Source organism: Oncorhynchus mykiss, chromosome 4, assembly GCF_057628025.1.
Source record: "Oncorhynchus mykiss isolate SJ-2025 chromosome 4, ASM5762802v1, whole genome shotgun sequence".
NCBI classification, from domain to species: Eukaryota; Metazoa; Chordata; class Actinopteri; order Salmoniformes; family Salmonidae; genus Oncorhynchus; species Oncorhynchus mykiss.
In genome coordinates, this window is record NC_143025.1 from 1210155 (window position 1) to 1232448 (window position 22294).

At 42.1% G+C, this 22294-nt stretch overlaps 2 protein-coding genes across 5 annotated transcripts in view; one reads left to right on the plus strand and one right to left on the minus strand.

Annotated features, from left to right (window-relative positions):
* Window positions 1-209: 209 nt before the first annotated feature.
* neil1 (nei-like DNA glycosylase 1) lies at window positions 210-12807 on the minus strand. 4 transcript variants are annotated; one of them, XM_090230816.1, is made up of 10 exons: window positions 9983-12807; window positions 8897-9132; window positions 8507-8755; window positions 8067-8186; window positions 7632-7797; window positions 6085-6178; window positions 2141-2262; window positions 2027-2054; window positions 773-834; window positions 210-692 (listed from the first exon to the last, which is right to left on the minus strand). In XM_090230816.1, exons 2-10 carry the CDS (start codon window positions 9115-9117, stop codon window positions 591-593), a joined length of 1164 nt encoding a protein of 387 aa, XP_090086942.1. In that variant the 5' UTR covers window positions 9118-9132; window positions 9983-12807; the 3' UTR covers window positions 210-590. The 4 variants fall into 4 exon arrangements, with proteins under 4 accessions (XP_090086942.1, XP_090086943.1, XP_090086944.1 ...); XM_090230817.1 differs by lacking the exon at window positions 8067-8186 and having other exon boundaries at window positions 9983-10988; XM_090230818.1 differs by lacking the exon at window positions 773-834 and having other exon boundaries at window positions 9983-10988.
* Window positions 12808-12838: 31 nt separating this feature from the next.
* Window positions 12839-22294, plus strand: part of sema7a (semaphorin 7A (JohnMiltonHagen blood group)) — a 72114-nt gene continuing 62658 nt past the window's right edge. The window contains exon 1 of the mRNA XM_036969371.2: window positions 12839-13930. Coding sequence (XP_036825266.2) covers window positions 13846-13930 — 85 coding nt within the window. The 5' untranslated portion in view covers window positions 12839-13845. The remainder of the gene's footprint in view (window positions 13931-22294) is intronic.

Sequence of the window (22294 nt, forward strand, 5' to 3'; positions counted from 1 at the left end):
GCTGATATGTAACTTTTAATGTAGTGTTTATGAAGGCTTTAAGCTGCATGTAATTTAAAACGGGACCCCATGCATTTTTTTTTCTTCTTTCAAAATGGAGTTTTGTGGATGTTGTTGAAATAAGTAAATAAATGAAGGTTTTCTATACTTTAAAACAGCTCTCAATATTCCTTTTGCGTCACACAGCACTCAAAGCAAGCAGACCAAAATGATATCAAACGTGGTTTATTACATGGTACAAAAAGGGGATTTCTCTTGCATAGAACACATATCATAGACAGTTTTATTTTTAAAATGGCCCCGTTCAGTAATGGCTCTGTTCCTACAGCTACTTTCTTATTCTACCTAGCAGCGTCTGGATTGAAAGCAACAAAAAAATATACACTTTTTGTTTCCTGCATGAAAATGGACAATATTCCTCTACTGTCTGGCACGGTTTCTGGTCCCACCAGAAACCGTGTGGGGCTGGAACACGGAGGATTCATAAATCATGACAAATCACATGACGCAGGCAAAGTTGAAGGACAAATTATCAAAAAGCTTCTCATCTCACTGGACTCTGTACTGGTGCTCTTCTGCTGAGGTCATGTTTACTTCCTCCTTCCTGCCCGTCTCTGAGGGACTTCCTTTTCCTGCACCGTTTCCTTTATGTATTTTGGTTTCACCGTGCTCTCAGAGCGGGCCTTCTTTACCTGATGAGGGATGAGAATGGGAGGCGTGCTCATGTTTTTACTGTACAGTTAAAGTAGCTGGGGAAACAATCCCAACTCACCTTTTTTCCCCCTTTATAATCATGGTCATCCTCTTTCTTCACTATCATCTTTATTTTGGCATCTAGCGGATGAGAAGAGGAGATCGACCCAATGAATTTAACTTTTTATGGCTGCAGGGGCAGTATTGAGTAGCTTGGATGAAAAGGTGCCCATTGTAAACGGCCTGCTCCTCAGTCCCAGTTGCTAATATATGCATATTATTATTGGATAGAAAACACTCTGAAGTTTCCAAAACTGTAAAAATATTGTCTGAGTATAACAGAACTGATATTGCAGGCGAAACCCTGAGGAAAATCAAAACAGGAAGTGGCTTCTATTTTGAAAACTCCATGTTCCATAGCCTCCCTTTGCTCCATTTAAAGGGATATCAACCAGATTCCTTTTCCTATCGCTTCCTCAGGGTGTCAACAGTCTTCAGACATAGTTTCAGGCTTGTATTTTGATAAATGAGCCAGAATGACAACATCGCGTCAAGTTGTCACATGAGTTTTGCTCAAGCATGTTTGGATAGGTATTGCTTTTCCCTCTCCTACTGTGAAAAACATTTGCGGTTGATATATTATCGATTATATATTTTAAAAACAACCTGAGGATTGATTATAAAAAGCGTCTGACATGTTTCTGTGGACATTCTGGGAACTATTTGGAATTTTCGTCTGCGTTGTCGTGACCGCTCTTTCCTGTGGATTTCTGAACGTAACGCGCCAAACAAACGGAGGTATTTTGGATATAAAAATAATCTTTATTGGACAAAAGGAACATTTATTGTGTAACTGGGAGTCTCGTGAGTGAAAACATCCGAAGATCAAAGGTAAACGATTAATTTGATTGCTTTTCTGATTTTTGTGACCAAGCTACCTGATGCTAAGTGTACTTTATGTTTTGTCGTGCGATCGATAAACTTACACAAACGCTTGGATTGCTTTCGCTGTAAAGCATCATTTCTAAATCTGACACGACAGGTGGATTAACAAAAGGCTCAGCTGTGTTTTCCTATATTGCACTTGTGATTTCATGAATATAAAAATGTATAGTAATATTTATTGCATGTAGCGCTATGCTATTCAGCGGTTGCTGATGACACGTATCCCGATAGTGGGATTGCAGCCATAACAAGTTAAACTGGTATTACTGATGCATTCTATACCGCCAGTCAGTTTCTTAGGACTGGCCTTGTTAACCACTAACTGGAGTAAGAGACTGTTGGATTGTGGAAGGGTTTCCTTCTGTTTTAGGCTCTGCTAGTGCCTCACCTTTAGGAGCCATGGGACCTGGATCTCCCTGAAACCAGACAAAACAATCACATTACATACATGTCTAAAAGGTGTGTGTGTGTGTGTGTGTGTGTGTGATGTGTGTGTGCTTACCTTGAACCACATAGTTCTGCCGTTGTGATCTCTTACAGACTTCATCCCCTTCACACAGTAACACTGGAGCCACGATTTAAAGTCAGTGTAGTCCATTTTCTCTGGGTCGTAACCTTTACCACCTAATAACACAATATAGCCTTATTCTCTGGGTCGTAACCACTAATAAACTATAGCCTTATTCTCTGGGTCGTAACCACTAATAAAATATAGCCTTATTCTCTGGGTCGTAACCACTAATCAAATATAGCCTTATTCTCTGGGTCGTAACCACTAATAAAACACAGCCTTATTCTCTGGGTCGTAACCACTAATAAAATATAGCCTTATTCTCTGGGTCGTAACCACTAATAAAATATAGCCTTATTCTCTGGGTCGTAACCACTAATAAAATATAGCCTTATTCTCTGGGTCGTAACCACTAATAAAATATAGCCTTATTCTCTGGGTCGTAACCACTAATAAAATATAGCCTTGTTCTCTGGGTCGTAACCACTAATAAAATATAGCCTTGTTCTCTGGGTCGTAACCACTAATAAACTATAGCCTTGTTCTCTGGGTCGTAACCACTAATAAACTATAGCCTTGTTCTCTGGGTCGTAACCACTAATAAACTATAGCCTTGTTCTCTGGGTCATAACCACTAATAAAATATAGCCTTGTTCTCTGGGTCGTAACCACTAATAAAATATAGCCTTGTTCTCTGGGTCGTAACCACTAATAAAATATAGCCTTGTTCTCTGGGTCGTAACCACTAATAAAATATAGCCTTGTTCTCTGGGTCGTAACCACTAATAAACTATAGCCTTATTCTCTGGGTCGTAACCACTAATAAAATATAGCCTTATTCTCTGGGTCGTAACCACTAATAAAATATAGCCTTATTAGTGGTTACGACCCAGAGAATAAGGCTATATTTTATTAGTGGTTACGACCCAGAGAACAAGGCTATATTTTATTAGTGGTTACGACCCAGAGAACAAAATATAGCCTTGTTCTCTGGGTCGTAACCACTAATAAAATATAGCCTTATTCTCTGGGTCGTAACCACTAATAAAATATAGCCTTGTTCTCTGGGTCGTAACCACTAATAAAATATAGCCTTGTTCTCTGGGTCGTAACCACTAATAAAATATAGCCTTATTCTTTGGGTCGTAACCACTAATAAAATATAGCCTTGTTCTCTGGGTCGTAACCTTATTCTCTGGGTCGTAACCACTAATAAAATATAGCCTTGTTCTCTGGGTCGTAACCACTAATAAAATATAGCCTTGTTCTCTGGGTCGTAACCACTAATAAAATATAGCCTTGTTCTCTGGGTCGTAACCACTAATAAAATATAGCCTTATTCTCTGGGTCGTAACCACTAATAAAATATAGCCTTGTTCTCTGGGTCGTAACCACTAATCAAATATAGCCTTATTCTCTGGGTCGTAACCTTTACCACCTCATAACAGTCATACAGGGAAGGAATCCTTGAAATAGAACCAGAAAAGTAGCCTGAATGGTTCTATTCTAAAAGACAGGAAATGAGCAAGGCTCTGAAACATTGTATTCTATAGAAAAAGTTTGTGGTCATACGCACATCCTTTAAAAAAAATAAATAGGTGCTGGGCTAATGAAGAATACCAGTATAGAACAAGAAGGCCCTCACACTGTTAAACATACTGTAGGTGCTGGGCTAATGAAGAATACCAGTATAGAACAAGAAGGCCCTCACAATGTTAAAGCTCCCAATTCACAGCTTTATTGATGTTTCCACCCGAAACTGATCTTTGTCAGGTCAAACAAACAAACTAAGTGGTCACATTCCTACTTGGTCATTTTGTAAATAAACTGAGCAAAAAAAGAAACGTCCTCATTGTCAACTCCATTTATTTTCAGCAAACTTAACATGTGCAAATATGAGAAACTGAACACGTTCCACAGACATGTGACTTTCAGAAATGGAATAATGTGTCCCTGAACAAAGGGGGTGTCAAAATCAAAAGTAACGGTCAGTATCTGGTGTGGCCACCAGCTGCATTAACTACTGCAGTACATCTCCTCCTCATGAACTGCACCAGATTTGCCAGTTCTTGCTGTGAGATGTTACCCCACTCGTCCACCAAGGCACCTGCAAGTTCCCGTACATTTCTGGGGGGGGAATGGCCCTAGCCCTCACCCGCTCAATGGGATTGAGATCCGGGCTTTTCGCTGGCCATGGCAAGACACTGACATTCCCACCTTGCAGGAAATCATACACAGAACAATGTGCCTAACATTGTTATGCTGGAGGGTCATGTCAGGATAAGCCGGCAGGAAGGGTAGCACATGAGGGAGGAGGATGTCTTCAGTCCGACGATGCTGTGACACACCACCCCAGACCATGACGGACCCTCCACCTCCAAATCGATCCCGCTCCGGAGTACAGGCCTCGGTGTAACACTTTTTGCCAGTCCTGTCTGGTCCAGCGACGGTGGGTTTGTGCCCATAGGTGACGTTGTTGCCGGTGATGTCAGGTGAGGACCTGCCTTACAACAGGCCTACAAGACCTGAGTCCAGCCTCTCTCAGCCTATTGCGGACAGTCTGAGCACTGATGGAGGGATTGTGCGTTCCTGGTATAAATCGGGCAGTTGTTGTTACCATCCTGTACCTGTCCTGCAGGTGCGATGTACCGATCCTGTGCAGGTGTTGTTCCATGTGGTCTGCCACTGCGAGGACAATCAGCTGTCCGTCCTGTCTCCCTGTAGCAGGCGTCTCACAGTACGGACATTGCAATTTATTGCCCTGGCCACATCTGCAGTCCTCCTTGCAGCATGCCTAAAGCACGTTCATGCAGATGAGCAGGGACCCTGGACATCTTTCTTTTGGTGTTTTTCAGAGTCAGTAGAAAGGCCTCTTTAGTGCCCTAAGTTTTCATAACTGTGACCTTAATTGCCTACCGTCTGTAAGCTGTTAGTGTCTTAACGACCGTTCCACAGGTGCATGTTCATTAATTGTTCATTGAACAAGCATGGGGAAACGGAGTTTAAACCCTTTACAATGAAGTTATTTGGATTTTTACGAATTATCTTTGAAAGATATGGTCCTTTTTTTTTGCTGAGTTTATATAGTCTGTAACTACTACACCTGCCCATCTCATTGATATCAAATTATTAGAGATACACATTGTTTTTGAACCCACCATGTGGTCATGTGAGGTGAAAGGTGTATATTTTGGGATGTGAACACTGTTTGACCTGACGAATATCCGTTTCGGATTGAAACGTTGTCAACAAAGCTGTGAATTGGGGGGCTTTAAATAGTGTGAAAAAGCCTCCTTTGTTCTTTAATTGCATTGTATTCCAACAATAGATTTCATATCACGAACCAACATTAAACAACCTACAAAAACAGCCAGGAAGCGTCAGCTTTACCACCTAATAAAGGTCATCAGGCAGAGGGAACACCAGTGTTTCCTCTAAATGTTATTAGCCGTGGCGGTCAGCACTGGTGACTTCTTAAAAGGACCTTCTTCCCCCCCAAAAGAATTGGGGGGGGGTTGGGGGCCCCCTAAAGCTCCCACCCCCACAGATGGCTTATGATGTGTGAATATGCCATGGCAAAAAAAAAAAAACTGAATTACAGTAAATTAGGTTTGAAAACAGGAAACTAAACAGGAAATAAAAAAATAAAAATGACGGTAAACTTGAGGTCACTATGACTATTACATTACCAATCTCTTTCCTTTGTCCAAGAGCTGTTGATTCATAACGTTACATGGTTGGTGGTCACGTAAAATGACTCGTGTGTCTGTCAGGAAATTGAGACTTGTAATAGGTAGGTTTAACAAGCCAATTAGGGTCATTTTTATGAGAGATTGTTCCAGTTCAGTTAAACACAGTCAGCAGTGATACTGCACCCAACAGCAGAGCCATACTGTACACAACTTAATGGGAAAACTGTGAGTATATTATTGTACCTAACTTGATGACCTCCAGAGGTACTGTGTGACAGAGACGGAGCAGGTCTGGAGTCTCACTCTCATCCTCCTTCACAGCAGCTCTGTCTGAGATCTGATCAACACAGGAAACAGTAGTTAGTGGATATCATGCTATCAGCTATACCGCGTAGCATCATGCTATCAGCTATGCCGTGTAGCATCATGCTATCAGCTATACCGCGGAGAGGCATGCTATCAGCTAAACCGCGGAGAGGCATGCTATCAGCTAAACCGCGTAGCGGCATGCTATCAGCTAAACCGCGTAGCAGCATGCTATCAGCTAAACCGCGGAGAGGCATGCTATCAGCTAAACCGCGTAGCAGCATGCTATCAGCTAAACCGCGGAGAGGCATGCTATCAGCTAAACCGCGTAGCGGCATGCTATCAGCTAAACCGCGTAGCGGCATGCTATCAGCTAAACCGCGTAGCGGCATGCTATCAGCTAAACCGCGGAGAAGCATGCTATCAGCTATACCGCGGAGAAGCATGCTATCAGCTAAACCGCGTAGCAGCATGCTATCAGCTAAACCGCGGAGAAGCATGCTATCAGCTAAACCGCGGAGAAGCATGCTATCAGCTATACCGTAATCAGTAAAGTAACTTTAGGATTACCCAAACTCAGTAATGTAATCTGATTACATTCAGTTACTTTTAGAAGTAGACAACAATGCATGTTACCAATTGAACAACATCTATTGCGGGATAAATCCATGTTAAAGTTTAACATCCATATGGCCAGCTATGTAAACTTTACTTTATGGGTTGGATTGGTACATATAACAATAATACTATTCAATTATATCTTTACATGAATATATATAATTTACAAGTCCAAAAATGGATGAAGCAAATACAGATTGCGTATTGCTGTATTTTATCAGCATGAATTAAAAGCCCCACGTTTATTCCACAGGCTGGGATCTGCACTCTGAAGCAGTTACACATGTGGCTGGCCATTGGTTGATAGGCAGGTTAAACTTCTTGATTTCAACCATCATTGGGTTCAAAGACACATTTTGATTTGTGAACAGCCGTGCGCAAATAGCTAAATGAGATTCACATCAATGCGCTATGTAGATAACAATAATAAGTGATGTCCGTATTGCCGTAGACGACACCACTGCTGTCATCCTTTACCTCCAAGCGTTTATTGAAGTTGGATAATCTCAGGATGCCGACAGCAGTCGGAAGACATAGCTTGGACTGCAGCCTACAAAAGCCTATTCCTGCTCTTTCCCCACAATCCATCAAACACATTTGATGGGTCATCATAGGGGTGGGTCTCTGATTGGTGGTCAGACTCGCTCAGGTGAAACTTGCACTTTTTTTCAATGCTGATTTGAATGTCATTGAGAAAACAGAGAAGTGTCAGGTATAATTCTTTCTGAATTTAAAAGTAATCATCTAGTTTTTCAAAAGTATCTAATCTGATTACAATATTTTTGCTGGTAACGGATTACAGTTACCGATTTTTGTAATCCCTTAAATGTAATGCAATGGCCAGTGAACCTGGCCTGCCCTCTCACTTCTCTGTCGGTGTTCTCCTCTTTGACCTCGGTGTTGGTGACCTCCTCTTTGACTTCTGTGTCTGTGACCTCCACTTTAACAACTGACTTCCGGTCCTCGTCGGACAGATGTGTTTGAAGTCCTTCCAGAACCGTCCGAGCCTTCACAAAGGGAGGGATGTTTAATCTAAAAGAATGGAAGAAAAAGAGTAACTCAATTAACGCTCATTGTATCAGAATAAGGTCTGTTTCTCACAAGATGAGAATGAAGAATTCTAGGGAGTTTCAATTCATCAGGGAAGGAAATAAATGTCATAGCTGGAAAATGTGCTTGTACAACAATGGTGTTGGTAGTTTCGTTTTTGACTCACAATAGCCGACAACACATGGTTCTAATAGTAAAACAATCTCATAGTCTAAATCAGGCTTAACATAGATGTTGGGGCAGTGGGTCACCTAAAGAGGATCTCAGCTCTCAGGTAGTTGCCAATGCCGTTGAAGTACTTCTGGTTCAACAGAACCTCACAGATGGGCCGGTCGAACGCTCTGTCGGACAGGTGGGAAAGGACATTCTCCCTGGAACAGAAACGACGTACGGCAATGTAGAACAGTGGTCATATAGTCACACCCACTACAAAATGTACTATCTGAACCCTGAAACCTTGGGTTACCATCTGAACTGATGGTGGGAGGATTTGTAGACAACAAACAAGAAGAGGTGATTTAGAGAAGACGCTTTTAATGTTGATGTTTGGCACTATACCCCTGTTGTTCTAATAGGATCTAACCCCAAGGGATCTGTAGCCCATGTTGTTGTTCTAATAGGATCTAACCCCACTGTGTAATGCTGATCCATTTCATCTCCTATTAGGTTCTGGAGTTTGAAAAATGGCTACCTGTAGCTCAGGTACTCAAACATGATACAGGGCCCTCGGTTGAGTTGCCAGGTCCCGTTGGGTTGCCAGCTGCCAAAGCGGCGTGTGTCCACAAAGCTCAGAACCCTACAGGGCTTCTCATTGGTGTAGAACCGCAGGTGGGAATGTTTAGGAAGCTCCGCCTCCGTGGTGAAACGGAAGAATCCAGACATTCCGAAACGGAAGACGATGTCCATGGTCTGGACCTGGTTGACCTGACCTGTCTTCCCCCTGACAACATAATAGAATGGTATTTAATTCTCCATCTTTCAAAGCAACTTCATATTTTTGGTCCACCACCACAAAACAAACAGTAACTTTAAACCAGTAACCTTGGAAACTATTCCACCTCTTAACTTCTCGGTTACCTACCGCCTGCATCTCCCCTGGGCAGAGTCACTCTTCTGGGGGGTTAGAGTGAGGCGGACCTCCTTGCCTCTGGAGGTGGCGATGATGGTGTAGGCCGGGCAGGAGAAGGAGACCTCAGGGTTCTTACTGACCTCTGATTTTTGTACTGGGCCGGTGAAGACCACTCCCCCACACATCCTGTTGACAAACAGACTGGCCAAGTGTAACTCTGGACCCTCAGGCATGGTGGTGGTGTGGTTCTGAAGAAGAGATAGAGAGACAAATGGAGAGGGACAGTAGATAGAGAAAGGGGTAGGAGAGGGAAAGGAGACACAGCGGGACAGAGAGAGAGACAGGGGTAGGAGAGGGAAAGGAGACACAGCGGGACAGAGAGAGACAGGGGTAGGAGAGGGAAAGGAGACAGCGGGACAGAGAGAGAGACAGGGGTAGGAGAGGGAAAGGAGACAGCGGGACAGAGAGAGAGACAGGGGTAGGAGAGGGAAAGGAGACAGCGAGGGAGAGAGAGAGACAGGGGTAGGAGAGGGAAAGGAGACAGCGGGAGAGAGAGAGAGAGACAGGGGCAGAAACGGAAACGGAACAGATCGAGAGGGGGACAGAGAGACGGGGACAGATGGAGAACGACAAGGGGGGCCAGATAGAGAAGGACAAGGGGACCAAATAGAGGACAGGAATCAGTTTCTACACGCACTATGGGCAGATCAACTATGTAACCAAAGTCAATGTATCTGTGATGTAACGTTAGTTAGCTAACTAACTTGGAAGCTAACTTTCAAATTTTTCAATTAACAGTGTTGACATGTCTTGCAATTTGTAACAGGCAATAACTAATTTACGGGTAACTTGCATGCAAAGCTATATACAAAAGTTACTGCTAACTTGCATGAATGGACATGAGCTAGCTGGCACATGGATGTTACCAAACAAGAAGTTATGTAACGTCGTTCTGCGGTCACTAAATTAGATAGTTGTGTGCTTCAAATATCGTACCTTGCTAACTTACACACGTTGTTGTTGGACATGTTATACAATTATAAATTATATTTCCCAGTTTCTATCAATGAACAATGTTTATGACGAATATTTGTTTACCTGTGCGCTGCTCCCGGGAACTGCGAGGGGAATTCACGTCAACACACCAACAGAGTGAACATGCTTGGTCGACCAGCAGCATTACTAAACTACACTAATGGCAGATGGGACTTGTAGTCCCAACAGAGTGAACATGCTTGGTCGACCAGCAGCATTACTAAACTAGACTAAAGGCAGATGGATCTTGTAGTCCCAACAGAGTGAACATGCTTGGTCGACCAGCAGCATTACTAAACTACACTAATCGCAGATGGGACTTGTAGTCCCAACAGTGTGAACATGCTTGGTCGACCAGCAGAATTACTAAACCAGACTAATGGCAGATGGGACTTGTAGTTCCACATCACAACGTTATGAAATCGGGTAAATTGTAATGTTTTAGAAAGACAAATGTTTAAATATACAAAACATGAATTTTAAAATGGTAATTATTTTTCAAGCACATACATAAACAGATGTAGACATGAGAAATACATCATCAGATTAACAGCATATTAATAATGCAAAAAACACGATCAAAAGATCATGGTCCACTCACTAAACATTTACAACATTCTTCCTTACACATGATATTCTACACGTCACAATGTCCATCTGGCACTTTTGATTGACTTAGTGTGTGATCCATTCACTTAATCATAGTTCCTTTTTTTCCCCAAGACCCCCCTCACAGACTTAGCTATAGATTATAACACCAGATAATGTGATTTAACCCAAAGAAGGTGGTATCCACTATACTGAGAGTTACCGGTTAGGTACCGTTTGGTGTAACACAGAAGATTTTCGACCAATACTTGCCGATACCGTCTTCATCCTCGATTAGAGGAAACAGGAGTCTCATAAAATGTAATTGTCCAGTTGCAGGGGGGTCAGTTTGAATTTAGAAAATGCTCTGTTATTTTTGCTCCATGAAGTAATCCCCAAAAAATTTACGCCACCATCTTGTCTATCTCAAGTATTCTGTCATTGGTCAAGACAGCTGGGTGTCCTGATAACAGACTCCTGTCTGGAATAAACAACATTATGAGACTCTAACCACTCCACCTGGAATAAACAACATTATGGGACTGAAACCATTCCACCTGGAATAAACAACATTATGAGACTGAAACCATCCCACCTGGAATAAACAACATTATGAGACTCTAACCACTCCACCTGGAATAAACAACATTATGAGACTAACCACTCCACCTGGAATAAACAACATTATGGGACTGAAACCATCCCACCTGGAATAAACAACATTATGGGACTGAAACCATTCCACCTGGAAAAAACAACAGTATGGGTCTGAAACCACTCCACCTGGAATAAATAACATTATGAGACGGAAACCATTCCACCTGGAATAAACAACATTATGGGACTGAAACCACTCCACCTGGAATAAACAACATTATGAGACTGAAACCATTCCACCTGGAATAAACAACATTATGGGACTGAAACCACTCCACCTGGAATAAACAACATTATGAGACTGAAACCATTCCACCTGGAAAAAACAACAGTATGGGACTGAAACCACTCCACCTGGAATAAACAACATTATGGGACTGAAACCACTCCACCTGGAATAAACAACATTATGAGACTGAAACTATCCCACCTGGAATAAACAACATTATGGGACTGAAACCACTCCACCTGGAATAAATAACATTATGGGACTGAAACCACTCAATCTGGAATAAACAACATTATGGGACTGAAACCACTCCACCTGGAATAAACAACATTATGGGACTGAAACCATTCCACCTGGAATAAACAACATTATGGGACTGAAACCATTCCACCTGGAATAAACAACATTATGGGACTGAAACCATTCCACCTGGAATAAACAACATTATGGGACTGAAACCATTCCACATGGAAAAAATAATGAAAATAAAAACATTCAATCATGTATGTATTGTTGTTGACAAAGTGCGCATGCACACAATACATAGATTAGATACAAATATAAGACAGATTCTTGTAAATTGCTTGTACATTTTCAGGCACACGACACAATTAAGGCTCAAAATGTCTGACACTGGCAGAACGTAGACGGGGCCTACGACCGCACGTAGTGGTAATCAGCAGACACTGAACGAGGAGCCAAGACGTAGAGGTACTTAATCAGCAGACCTAGACTCTGTCACACTGAACCAGCCAAGACGTAGTGGTACTGAATCAGCAGACCTAGACCTTGTCTCACTGAACCAGCCAAGACGTAGTGGTACTGAATCAGCAGACCCAGACCCTGTCTCACTGAACCAGCCAAGACTTCCAACAGTCGTTTACGTACGACCTGAATTTGCCCACGACGTGGAGATTTTGTCTGAGATGGCAAAATCGTGGCATAGTGGTTCGTTCACCACACCTGGGAACTCAGAAAAATACGATTTGATTGATTTGACATCAATGATCTTCAGGTCGGAAAGTCTGAGCTCCAGAAAGAGGCCAGAGTTCCCGAGTTGGAATTCGGAGTTGTTTGACAGTTCAAAACGATTTTCCCAGTCTGAGCTAGTTTTTTTTGGAGTTCCCAGTTGTCTTGAACACACCAAGGTCTGAGATGTCCGTGTTCCCATTTGTTTTGAACGCGGCATAAAATGGTTAAAATCATTGTATATGCATGGTCTCCTCTGCCCAGATGCTGGTTCAATGTGTAGCTAGCTAGCTAAACTTAACATTTTCGCCAAAGTGCTGTTTTCAGCAAGAACACTTTAATTCAAAGATGGTGGAAAAATAAGATGGTTTACTTAGGCCGTTTACCAGTGAAGAAAAATTGTCAATTTTCCTGTCTGTGTCGGTGGGCATTTCCTCTGTCATGTGAGGACTGCTTTCTGCTCCTCCATGATATCTGGCTTCCAGTTGGCTCTGGTCTACTTATCGAGGGAGTTATTTTACGCTCAGTTATTGGGGCAAAGCGGGGAGGGTGGAGCTCCCTTCACAAATCAAACAGTAACCTAAGAACTCGTTTTCATTGGGAAAGCAGATAACGTGTTTTTATCAAAAGCAATCATATGGGGAAAACACCGAATCCTACTAATTACTACACAATTAATGTTACTTTTTTTGTTTTGAACCGACTTCGCCGTCTGACAGACCAGGGCACCTTCGTCACACCAGGGAGGCAGTCTGATTCCGAATGCAATCAACTTTAAACTGCATGCAAAAACATGCTTTAATTAACAAGCAGCGATATTTAATCCAATCGTCTCTTCCCACCCGCAACTATAACAAATAAAATGAGGGAGTCGGGTGTCTCGCCTTCTCTACGGTCTTTGTTTATGTTTCCCTGGCAACACACAGCGAGCTAGCTAGCTAACGTTATCGTGTGATTGTTTTTAGCCATCTGGCGTTTCATTTGTTGACTTGGTCTTATCCACACGGATCTATCAAACACTCAGCTGTAGCTGACTAGTCACGGCAGGCAACAACATATGCACATTGGCTCACCTTATCGAAATAAAAACCAAGATATAAATAAATATACTTTTTTTTTTATTTTAGTAGTAACGTTAGATTTGTAAGGTGATGCAAGTTAATTTATAAGTGTTTTATTTTAGCAGTAACGTTAGATTTGTAAGGTGATGGGTAGTTATTTTATAAGTGTTTTTATTTGAGCAGTAACGTTAGATTTAAAATGGGACAAAAACGTTGAACCCGGAGTGAAGGGAGGCGGGTTACAAGCTCCCTCCCTCTACCTTCGGGGATGAATCTGTTATTTCCCAGTGCTTGCGATGAACGCAAAGGAGACGGACAGCAACGTATTCATTTCCACGTTCATCATGATTCCAACGCATTGCCGTCATGGCAACACCAATGAATTATTCTGAGTAGTTTGACCGCAAAATCAAAGCATAAAAATGAATTTGCTTGTTTTTCTTGGATTGATTAATTTTCCATTTACCCGAGGTGTGAGGGATATACCAAGACTCATCTTGAGACAAGGTAAGTACATGTATTCTGTGACTGCTGCTGCACACGGCACCTGTTCATTACCTGTAACAATTTTGCAACGAAGGCTATCATGTCTGATTCAAAGTGTCAATAATATAATAATAATAATGTATTACCGTTGTAAAACGATTTTCATGATATAATAATAATCCCAAAGTGCAAAAAATCGAAACATTTTTAATTAAATGTAAAAAATAAATTTAAAAAATAAATATATATTTATATGTATCGAACCATATCATAAAAGCAACAATCAAAGTCTAGGAGGAAGGGTAGTCAGATCAAGATCAGTCCCAACCCAATGTGTCTAACCCCTTTTAAACATCATGTGTTTGAGCTACAAAACTTAACTGGGGCTGAGCTAGAGCTGTATTTGTGAGACAAGAGCAGATCCTTAACTGGCCCAGGTCTTTTTTACATTTTGTTTTATAAATCTTTAGATTCAGAATGGTTTGAGCTACAAACTATTAAAAGTTATCTATGGAAAGCTGAGACTCACAAACACTTAACATGTTCCGATCTATGATGCCCAGAAAGTACACAGGAGTTGTTAAAAGGTAGACGGTTCTTCTACATAGAAGACCATAGGAGATCCCAGGTCATAGTGTCTATAATACTGTAAAGGGTTCTTCTACATAGAAGACCATAGGAGATCCCAGGACATAGTGTCTATAATACTGTAAAGGGTTCTTCTACATAGAAGACCATAGGAGATCCCAGGACATAGTGTCTATAATACTGTAAAGGGTTCTTCTACATAGAAGACCATAGGAGATCCCAGGTCATAGTGTCTATAATTTAAATTTTTTATTTTTTTATTTCACCTTTATTTAACCAGGTAGGCAAGTTGAGAACCAGTTCTCATTTACATTTGCGACCTGGCCAAGATAAAGCAAAGCAGTTCGACAGATACAACGACACAGAGTTACACATGGAGTAAAACAAACATACAGTCAATAATACAGTAGAAACAAGTCTATATACGATGTGAGCAAATGAGGTGAGATAAGGGAGGTAAAGGCAAAAAAGGCCATGGTGGCAAAGTAAATACAATATAGCAAGTAAAACACTGGAATGGTAGATTTGCAATGGAAGAATGTGCAAAGTAGAAATAAAAATAATGGAGTGCAAAGGAGCAAAATAAATACATAAATTAAATACAGTAGGGAAAGAGGTAGTTGTTTGGGCTAAATTATAGGTGGGCTATGTACAGGTGCAGTAATCTGTGAGCTGCTCTGACAGTTGGTGCTTAAAGCTAGTGAGGGAGATAAGTGTTTCCAGTTTCAGAGATTTTTGTAGTTCGTTCCAGTCATTGGCAGCAGAGAACTGGAAGGAGGCAAGTTGAGAACAAGTTCTCATTTACAATTGCGACCTGGCCAAGATAAAGCAAAGCAGTGCGACACAAACAACAACACAGAGTTACACATGGAATAAACAAACATACAGTCAATAATACAGTAGGAAAATAAGTCTATATGCAATGTGAGCAAATGAGGTGAGAAAAGGGAGGTAAAGGCAATAAATAGGCCATGGTGGCAAAGTGAATACAATATAGCAATTAAAACACTGGAATGGTAGATTTGACAGTAGATGAGTGTGCAAAGTAGAAATACTGGGGTGCAAAGGAGCAAAATAAATTAAATACAGTAGGGGAAGAGGGTAGTTGTTTGGGCTATTTATAGATGGGCTATGAACATGAATAAATGAAAGTCAGATAAATGAAAAGCAGATTTTTTGCTGGGGTCTTGGGACTGATAGGATTAAGGACTACTTTAACCCTCTAGAGTGGATGTCCGCACCCCCCGCGGAAATCGAATTAGCATAATAAAAACATCCCCATTAATAATCTGTCAGGTTAAGATGGAGAGAGAGATCTATCCACCACATCCCCATTAATAATCTGTCAGGTTAAGATGGAGAGAGAGATCTATCCACCACATCCCCATTAATAATCTGTCAGGTTAAGATGGAGAGAGAGATCTATCCACCACATCCCCATTAATAATCTGTCAGGTTAAGATGGAGAGAGAGATCTATCCACCACATCCACATTAATAATCTGTCAGGTTAAGATGGAGAGAGAGATCTATCCACCACATCCACGTTAATAATCTGTCAGGTTAAGATGGAGAGAGAGATCTATCCAGCACATCCCCATTAATAATCTGTCAGGTTAAGATGGAGAGAGAGATCTATCCACCACATCCACATTAATAATCTGTCAGGTTAAGATGGAGAGAGAGATCTATCCACCACATCCCCATTAATAATCTGTCAGGTTAAGATGGAGAGAGAGATCTATCCACCACATCCACATTAATAATCTGTCAGGTTAAGATGGAGAGAGAGATCTATCCAGCACATCCGCCGATCTCGCACTTCCGCATCTGCAGTGAAAGGTGACAGAACCAGAGCGACGTTTGTCAGACCAGGAGACGTCCGAAAGATCGGCGATCTCGCAAAGTTGTCTGTTGCGTCCGAACGGTTACACAATATTATGAGGGAGGAGAGGGAGAGAGCAAATTAGAGAGCGCATACTTAAATTCACACAGGACACCGGATAAGACAGGATAAATACTCCAGATATAACAGACTGACCCTAGCCCCCCGACACATAAACTACTGCAGCATAAATACTGGAGGCTGAGACAGGAGGGTTTGGGAGACACTGTGGCCCCATCCGACGATACCAGGGCCAACCAGGCAGGATATAACCCCGCCCACTTTGCCAAAGCACAGCCCCCACACCACTAGAGGGATATCTTCAAAACACCAATTTACTACTGAGTATAGCCTACAAAGATCTCCCCAACCACAAGAAACCCGAGAGGGGCGCCAACCCAGACAGGAAGATCACATCAGTGACTCAACCGACTCAAGTGATGCACCCCTCCTAGGGACGACATGAAAGAGCACCAGTAAGCCAGTGACTCAGCCCCTGTAATAGGGTTAGAGGCAGAGAATCCCAGTGGAAAGAGGGGAACCGGCCAGGCAGAGACAGCAAGGGCGGTTCGTTGCTCCAGAGCCTTTCCGTTCACCTTCCCAATCCTGGGCCAGACTACACTCAATCATATGACCCACTGAAGAGATGAGTCTTCAATAAAGACTTAAAGGTTGAGACCGAGTCTGGGTCTCTCACATGGGTAGAGAAAGCCCTGCCTCCAGCTGTTTGCTTAGAAATTCTAGGGACAATTAGGAGGCCTGTGTCTTGTGACCGTAGCGTACGTGTAGGTATGTACGGCAGGACCAAATCAGAGAGATAGGTAGGAGCAAGCCCATGTAATGCTTTGTAGGTTAGCAGTAAAACCTTGAAATCAGCCCTAGCCTTAACAGGAAGCCAGTGTAGAGAGGCTAGCACTGGAGTAATATGATCAAATTTTTTGGTGCTAGTCAGGATTCTAGCAGCCGTGTTTAGCACTAACTGAAGTTTATTTAGTGCTTTATCCGGGTAGCCGGAAAGTAGAGCATTGCAGTAGTCTAACCTAGAAGTGACAAAAGCATGGATACATTTTTCAGCATCATTTTTGGACAGAAAGTTTCTGATTTTTGCAATGTTACGAAGATGGAAAAAAGCTGTCCTTGAAACAGTCTTGATGTGTTCGTCAAAAGAGAGATCAGGGTCCAGAGTAACGCAGAAATGACTGTATAACCATTAAGATTAATTGTCAGATCCAACAGAGAGATCTCTTTGTTTTTTGGGACCTAGAAAAAGCATCTCTGTTTTGTCCGAGTTTATAAGTATAACATTTGCCACCATCCACTTCCTTATGTCTGAAACACAGGCTTCCAGGGAGGGCAATTTTGGGGCTTCACCTTGTTTCATTGAAATGTACAGCTGTGTGTCGTCCGCATAGCAGTGAAAGTTAACATGTTTCCGAATGACATCACCAAGAGGTGAAATATATACTGAAAACAAAAAAGAACAGAACCTTGAGGAACACCGAAACTTACAGTTGATTTGTCAGAAGACAAACCATTCACAGAGACAAACAGATATCTTTCCGACAGATAAGATCTAAACCAGGCCAGAACTTGTCCGTGTAGACCAATTTGGGTTTCCAATCTCGCCAAAAGAATGTGGTAATCGATGGTATCAAAAGCAACTACCACCCTACTGCAAAGGTGCCATTCAGAGATTGAATGGGCAAGACAAAAGATTTAAGTTCCTTTGAACTGGGTATGGTAGTAGTTGCTAGGCGAACCGGTTTGAGTGTGTCAAGAACTGCAATGCTGCTGGGATTTTCACACGCAACAGTTTCCCATGGGCCCCTATCCCTGTGGAACGTTTTCAACACCTTGTATAGTTCATGACCTGACTAAAGGTGGTTCCTAATGTTTGGTGCAGTCAGTGTAAATGTGAAGCCTATATGCCTGTATTTTAGTGCTCCAACCTGTTTTTAGGAGTTAGGGATGTTTTTCTAGCCGTATCACATAACAGTCCGTGAACTCTGAAGAGTCTAGTCTGTGTGCTGGTGATACTCAATGCAGAAAGACAGCATTAGAACTACCACCTAGAGAGACAGCATTAGAACTACCACCCAGAGAGACAGCATTAGAACTACTACCTAGAGAGACAGCATTAGAACTACCACCCAGAGAGACAGCATTAGAACTACCACCCAGAGAGACAGCATTAGAACTACCACCTAGAGAGACAGCATTAGAACTACCACCTAGAGAGACAGCATTAGAATTACCACCTAGAGAGACAGCATTAGAACTACCACCTAGAGAGACAGCATTAGAACTACCACCTAGAGAGACAGCATTAGAACTACCACCTAGAGAGACAGCATTAGAACTACCACCTAGAGAGACAGCATTAGAACTACCACCTAGAGAGACAGCATTAGAACTACCACCTAGAGAGACAGCATTAGAACTACCACCCAGAGAGACACCATTAGAACTACCACCTAGAGAGATAGCATTAGAACTACCACCTAGAGAGACAGCATTAGAACTACCACCTAGAAAGACAGCATTATAACTATCACCTAGAGAGACAGCATTAGAACTACCACCTAGAGAGACAGCATTAGAACTATCACCTAGAAAGACAGCATTAGAACTATCACCTAGAGAGACAGCATTAGAACTACCATCTAGAGAGACAGCATTAGAACTACCACCTAGAGAGACAGCATTAGAACTACCACCTAGAGAGACAGCATTAGAACTACCACCTAGAGAGACAGCATTAGAACTACCACCTAGAGAGACAGCATTAGAACTATCACCTAGAGAGACAGCATTAGAACTACCACCTAGAGAGACAGCATTAGAACTACCACCCAGAGAGACAGCATTAGAACTACCACCCAGAGAGACAGCATTAGAACTACCACCTAGAGAGACAGCATTAGAACTACCACCTAGAGAGACAGCATTAGAACTACCACCCAGAGAGACAGCATTAGAACTACCACCTAGAGAGACAGCATTAGAACTACCACCTAGAGAGACAGCATTAGAACTACCACCTAGAGAGACAGCATTAGAACTACCACCTAGAGAGACAGCATTAGAACTACCACCTAGAGAGACAGCATTAGAACTACCACCTAGAGAGACAGCATTAGAACTACCACCTAGAGAGACAGCATTAGAACTACCACCTAGAGAGACAGCATTAGAACTACCACCTAGAGAGACAGCATTATAACTACCACCTAGAGAGACAGCATTAGAACTACCACCCAGAGAGACAGCATTAGCACTACCACCTAGAGAGATAGCATTAGAACTACCACCTAGAGAGACAGCATTAGAACTACCACCTAGAAAGACAGCATTAGAACTATCACCTAGAGAGACAGCATTATAACTACCACCTAGAGAGACAGCATTAGAACTACCACCCAGAGAGACAGCATTAGAACTACCACCTAGAGAGACAGCATTAGAACTACCACCTAGAGAGACAGCATTAGAACTACCACCTAGAGAGACAGCATTAGAACTACCACCCAGAGAGACAGCATTAGAACTACCACCTAGAGAGACAGCATTAGAACTACCACCTAGAGAGACAGCATTAGAACTACCACCTAGAGAGACAGCATTAGAACTACCACCTAGAGAGACAGCATTAGAACTACCACCTAGAGAGACAGCATTAGAACTACCACCTAGAGAGACAGCATTAGAACTACCACCTAGAGAGACAGCATTAGAACTACCACCTAGAGAGACAGCATTAGAACTACCACCTAGAGAGACAGCATTAGAACTACCACCCAGAGAGACAGCATTAGCACTACCACCTAGAGAGATAGCATTAGAACTACCACCTAGAGAGACAGCATTAGAACTACCACCTAGAAAGACAGCATTAGAACTATCACCTAGAGAGACAGCATTAGAACTACCACCTAGAGAGACAGCATTAGAACTACCACCTAGAGAGACAGCATTAGAACTACCACCTAGAGAGACAGCATTAGAACTACCACCTAGAGAGACAGCATTAGAACTACCACCTAGAGAGACAGCATTAGAACTACCACCTAGAGAGACAGCATTAGAACTATCACCTAGAGAGACAGCATTAGAACTACCACCTAGATAGACAGCATTAGAACTACCACCCAGAGAGACAGCATTAGAACTACCACCCAGAGAGACAGCATTAGAACTACCACCTAGAGAGACAGCATTATAACTACCGCCTAGAGAGACAGCATTAGAACTACCACCCAGAGAGACAGCATTAGAACTACCACCCAGAGAGACAGCATTAGAACTACCACCTAGAAAGACAGCATTAGAACTACCACCTAGAGAGACAGCATTAGAGCTACCACCTAGAGAGACAGCATTAGAACTACCACCTAGAGAGACAGCATTAGAACTACCACCCAGAGAGACAGCATTAGAACTACCACCTAGAGAGACAGCATTAGAACTACCACCTAGAGAGACAGCATTAGAACTACCACCCAGAGAGACAGCATTAGAACTACCACCTAGAGAGACAGCATTAGAACTACCACCCAGAGAGACAGCATTAGAACTACCACCTAGAGAGACAGCATTAGAACTACCACCCAGAGAGACAGCATTAGAACTACCACCTAGAAAGACAGCATTAGAACTACCACCCAGAGAGACAGCATTAGAACTACCACCCAGAGAGACAGCATTAGAACTACCACCTAGAGAGATAGCATTAGAACTACCACCCAGAGAGACAGCATTAGAACTACCACCTAGAGAGACATCATTAGAACTACCACCTAGAGAGACAGCATTAGAACTACCACCCAGAGAGACAGCATTAGAACTACCACCTAGAGAGACAGCATTAGAACTACCACCTAGAGAGACAGCATTAGAACTATCACCCAGAGAGACAGCATTAGAACTAAACATAATTATTTATTTCAGGGATTCAAAATGATATAGCTCAGGGATTCAGAATGATATAGTTCAGGGATTCAGAATGATATAGTTCAGGGATTCACAATGATATAGCTCAGGGATTCAGAATGATATAGCTCAGGGATTCAGAATGATATAGCTCAGGGATTCAGAATGATATAGCTCAGGGATTCAAAATGATATAGCTCAGGGATTCAGAATGATATAGTTCAGGGATTCAGAATGATATAGCTCAGGGATTCAGAATGATATAGTTCAGGGATTCAGAATGATATAGCTCAGGGATTCAGAATGATATAGCTCAGGGATTCAGAATGATATAGCTCAGGGATTCAGAATGATATAGCTCAGGGATTCAGAATGATATAGCTCAGGGATTCAGAATGATATAGCTCAGGGATTCAAAATGATATAGCTCAGGGATTCAGAATGATATAGCTCAGGGCTACAGAATGATATAGCTCATGGATTCAGAATGATATAGCTCAGGGATTCAGAATGATATAGCTTAGGGATTCAGAATGATATAGCTCAGGGCTACAGAATGATATAGCTCAGGGCTACAGAATGATTTAGCTCAGGGATTCAGAATGATATAGCTCACGGCTACAGAATGATATAGCTCAGGGATTCAGAATGAAAAACCTACAGCATGATATAGCTCAGGGCTACAGAATGATATAGCTCAGGACTACAGAATGATATAGCTCAGAGATTCAGAATGATATAGCTACAGAATGATATAGCTCAGAGCTACAGAATGATATAGCTCAGGGCTACAGAATGATATAGCTCAGGGATTCAGAATGATATAGCTACAGAATGATTTAGCTCAGGGCTACAGAATGATATAGCTCAGGGCTACAGAATGATGTAGCTAAGGGAAACAGAATTATATAGCTACATAATTATTTTGCTCAGGGCTACAGAATGATTTAGCTCAGGGCTACAGAATGATATAGCTACAGAATG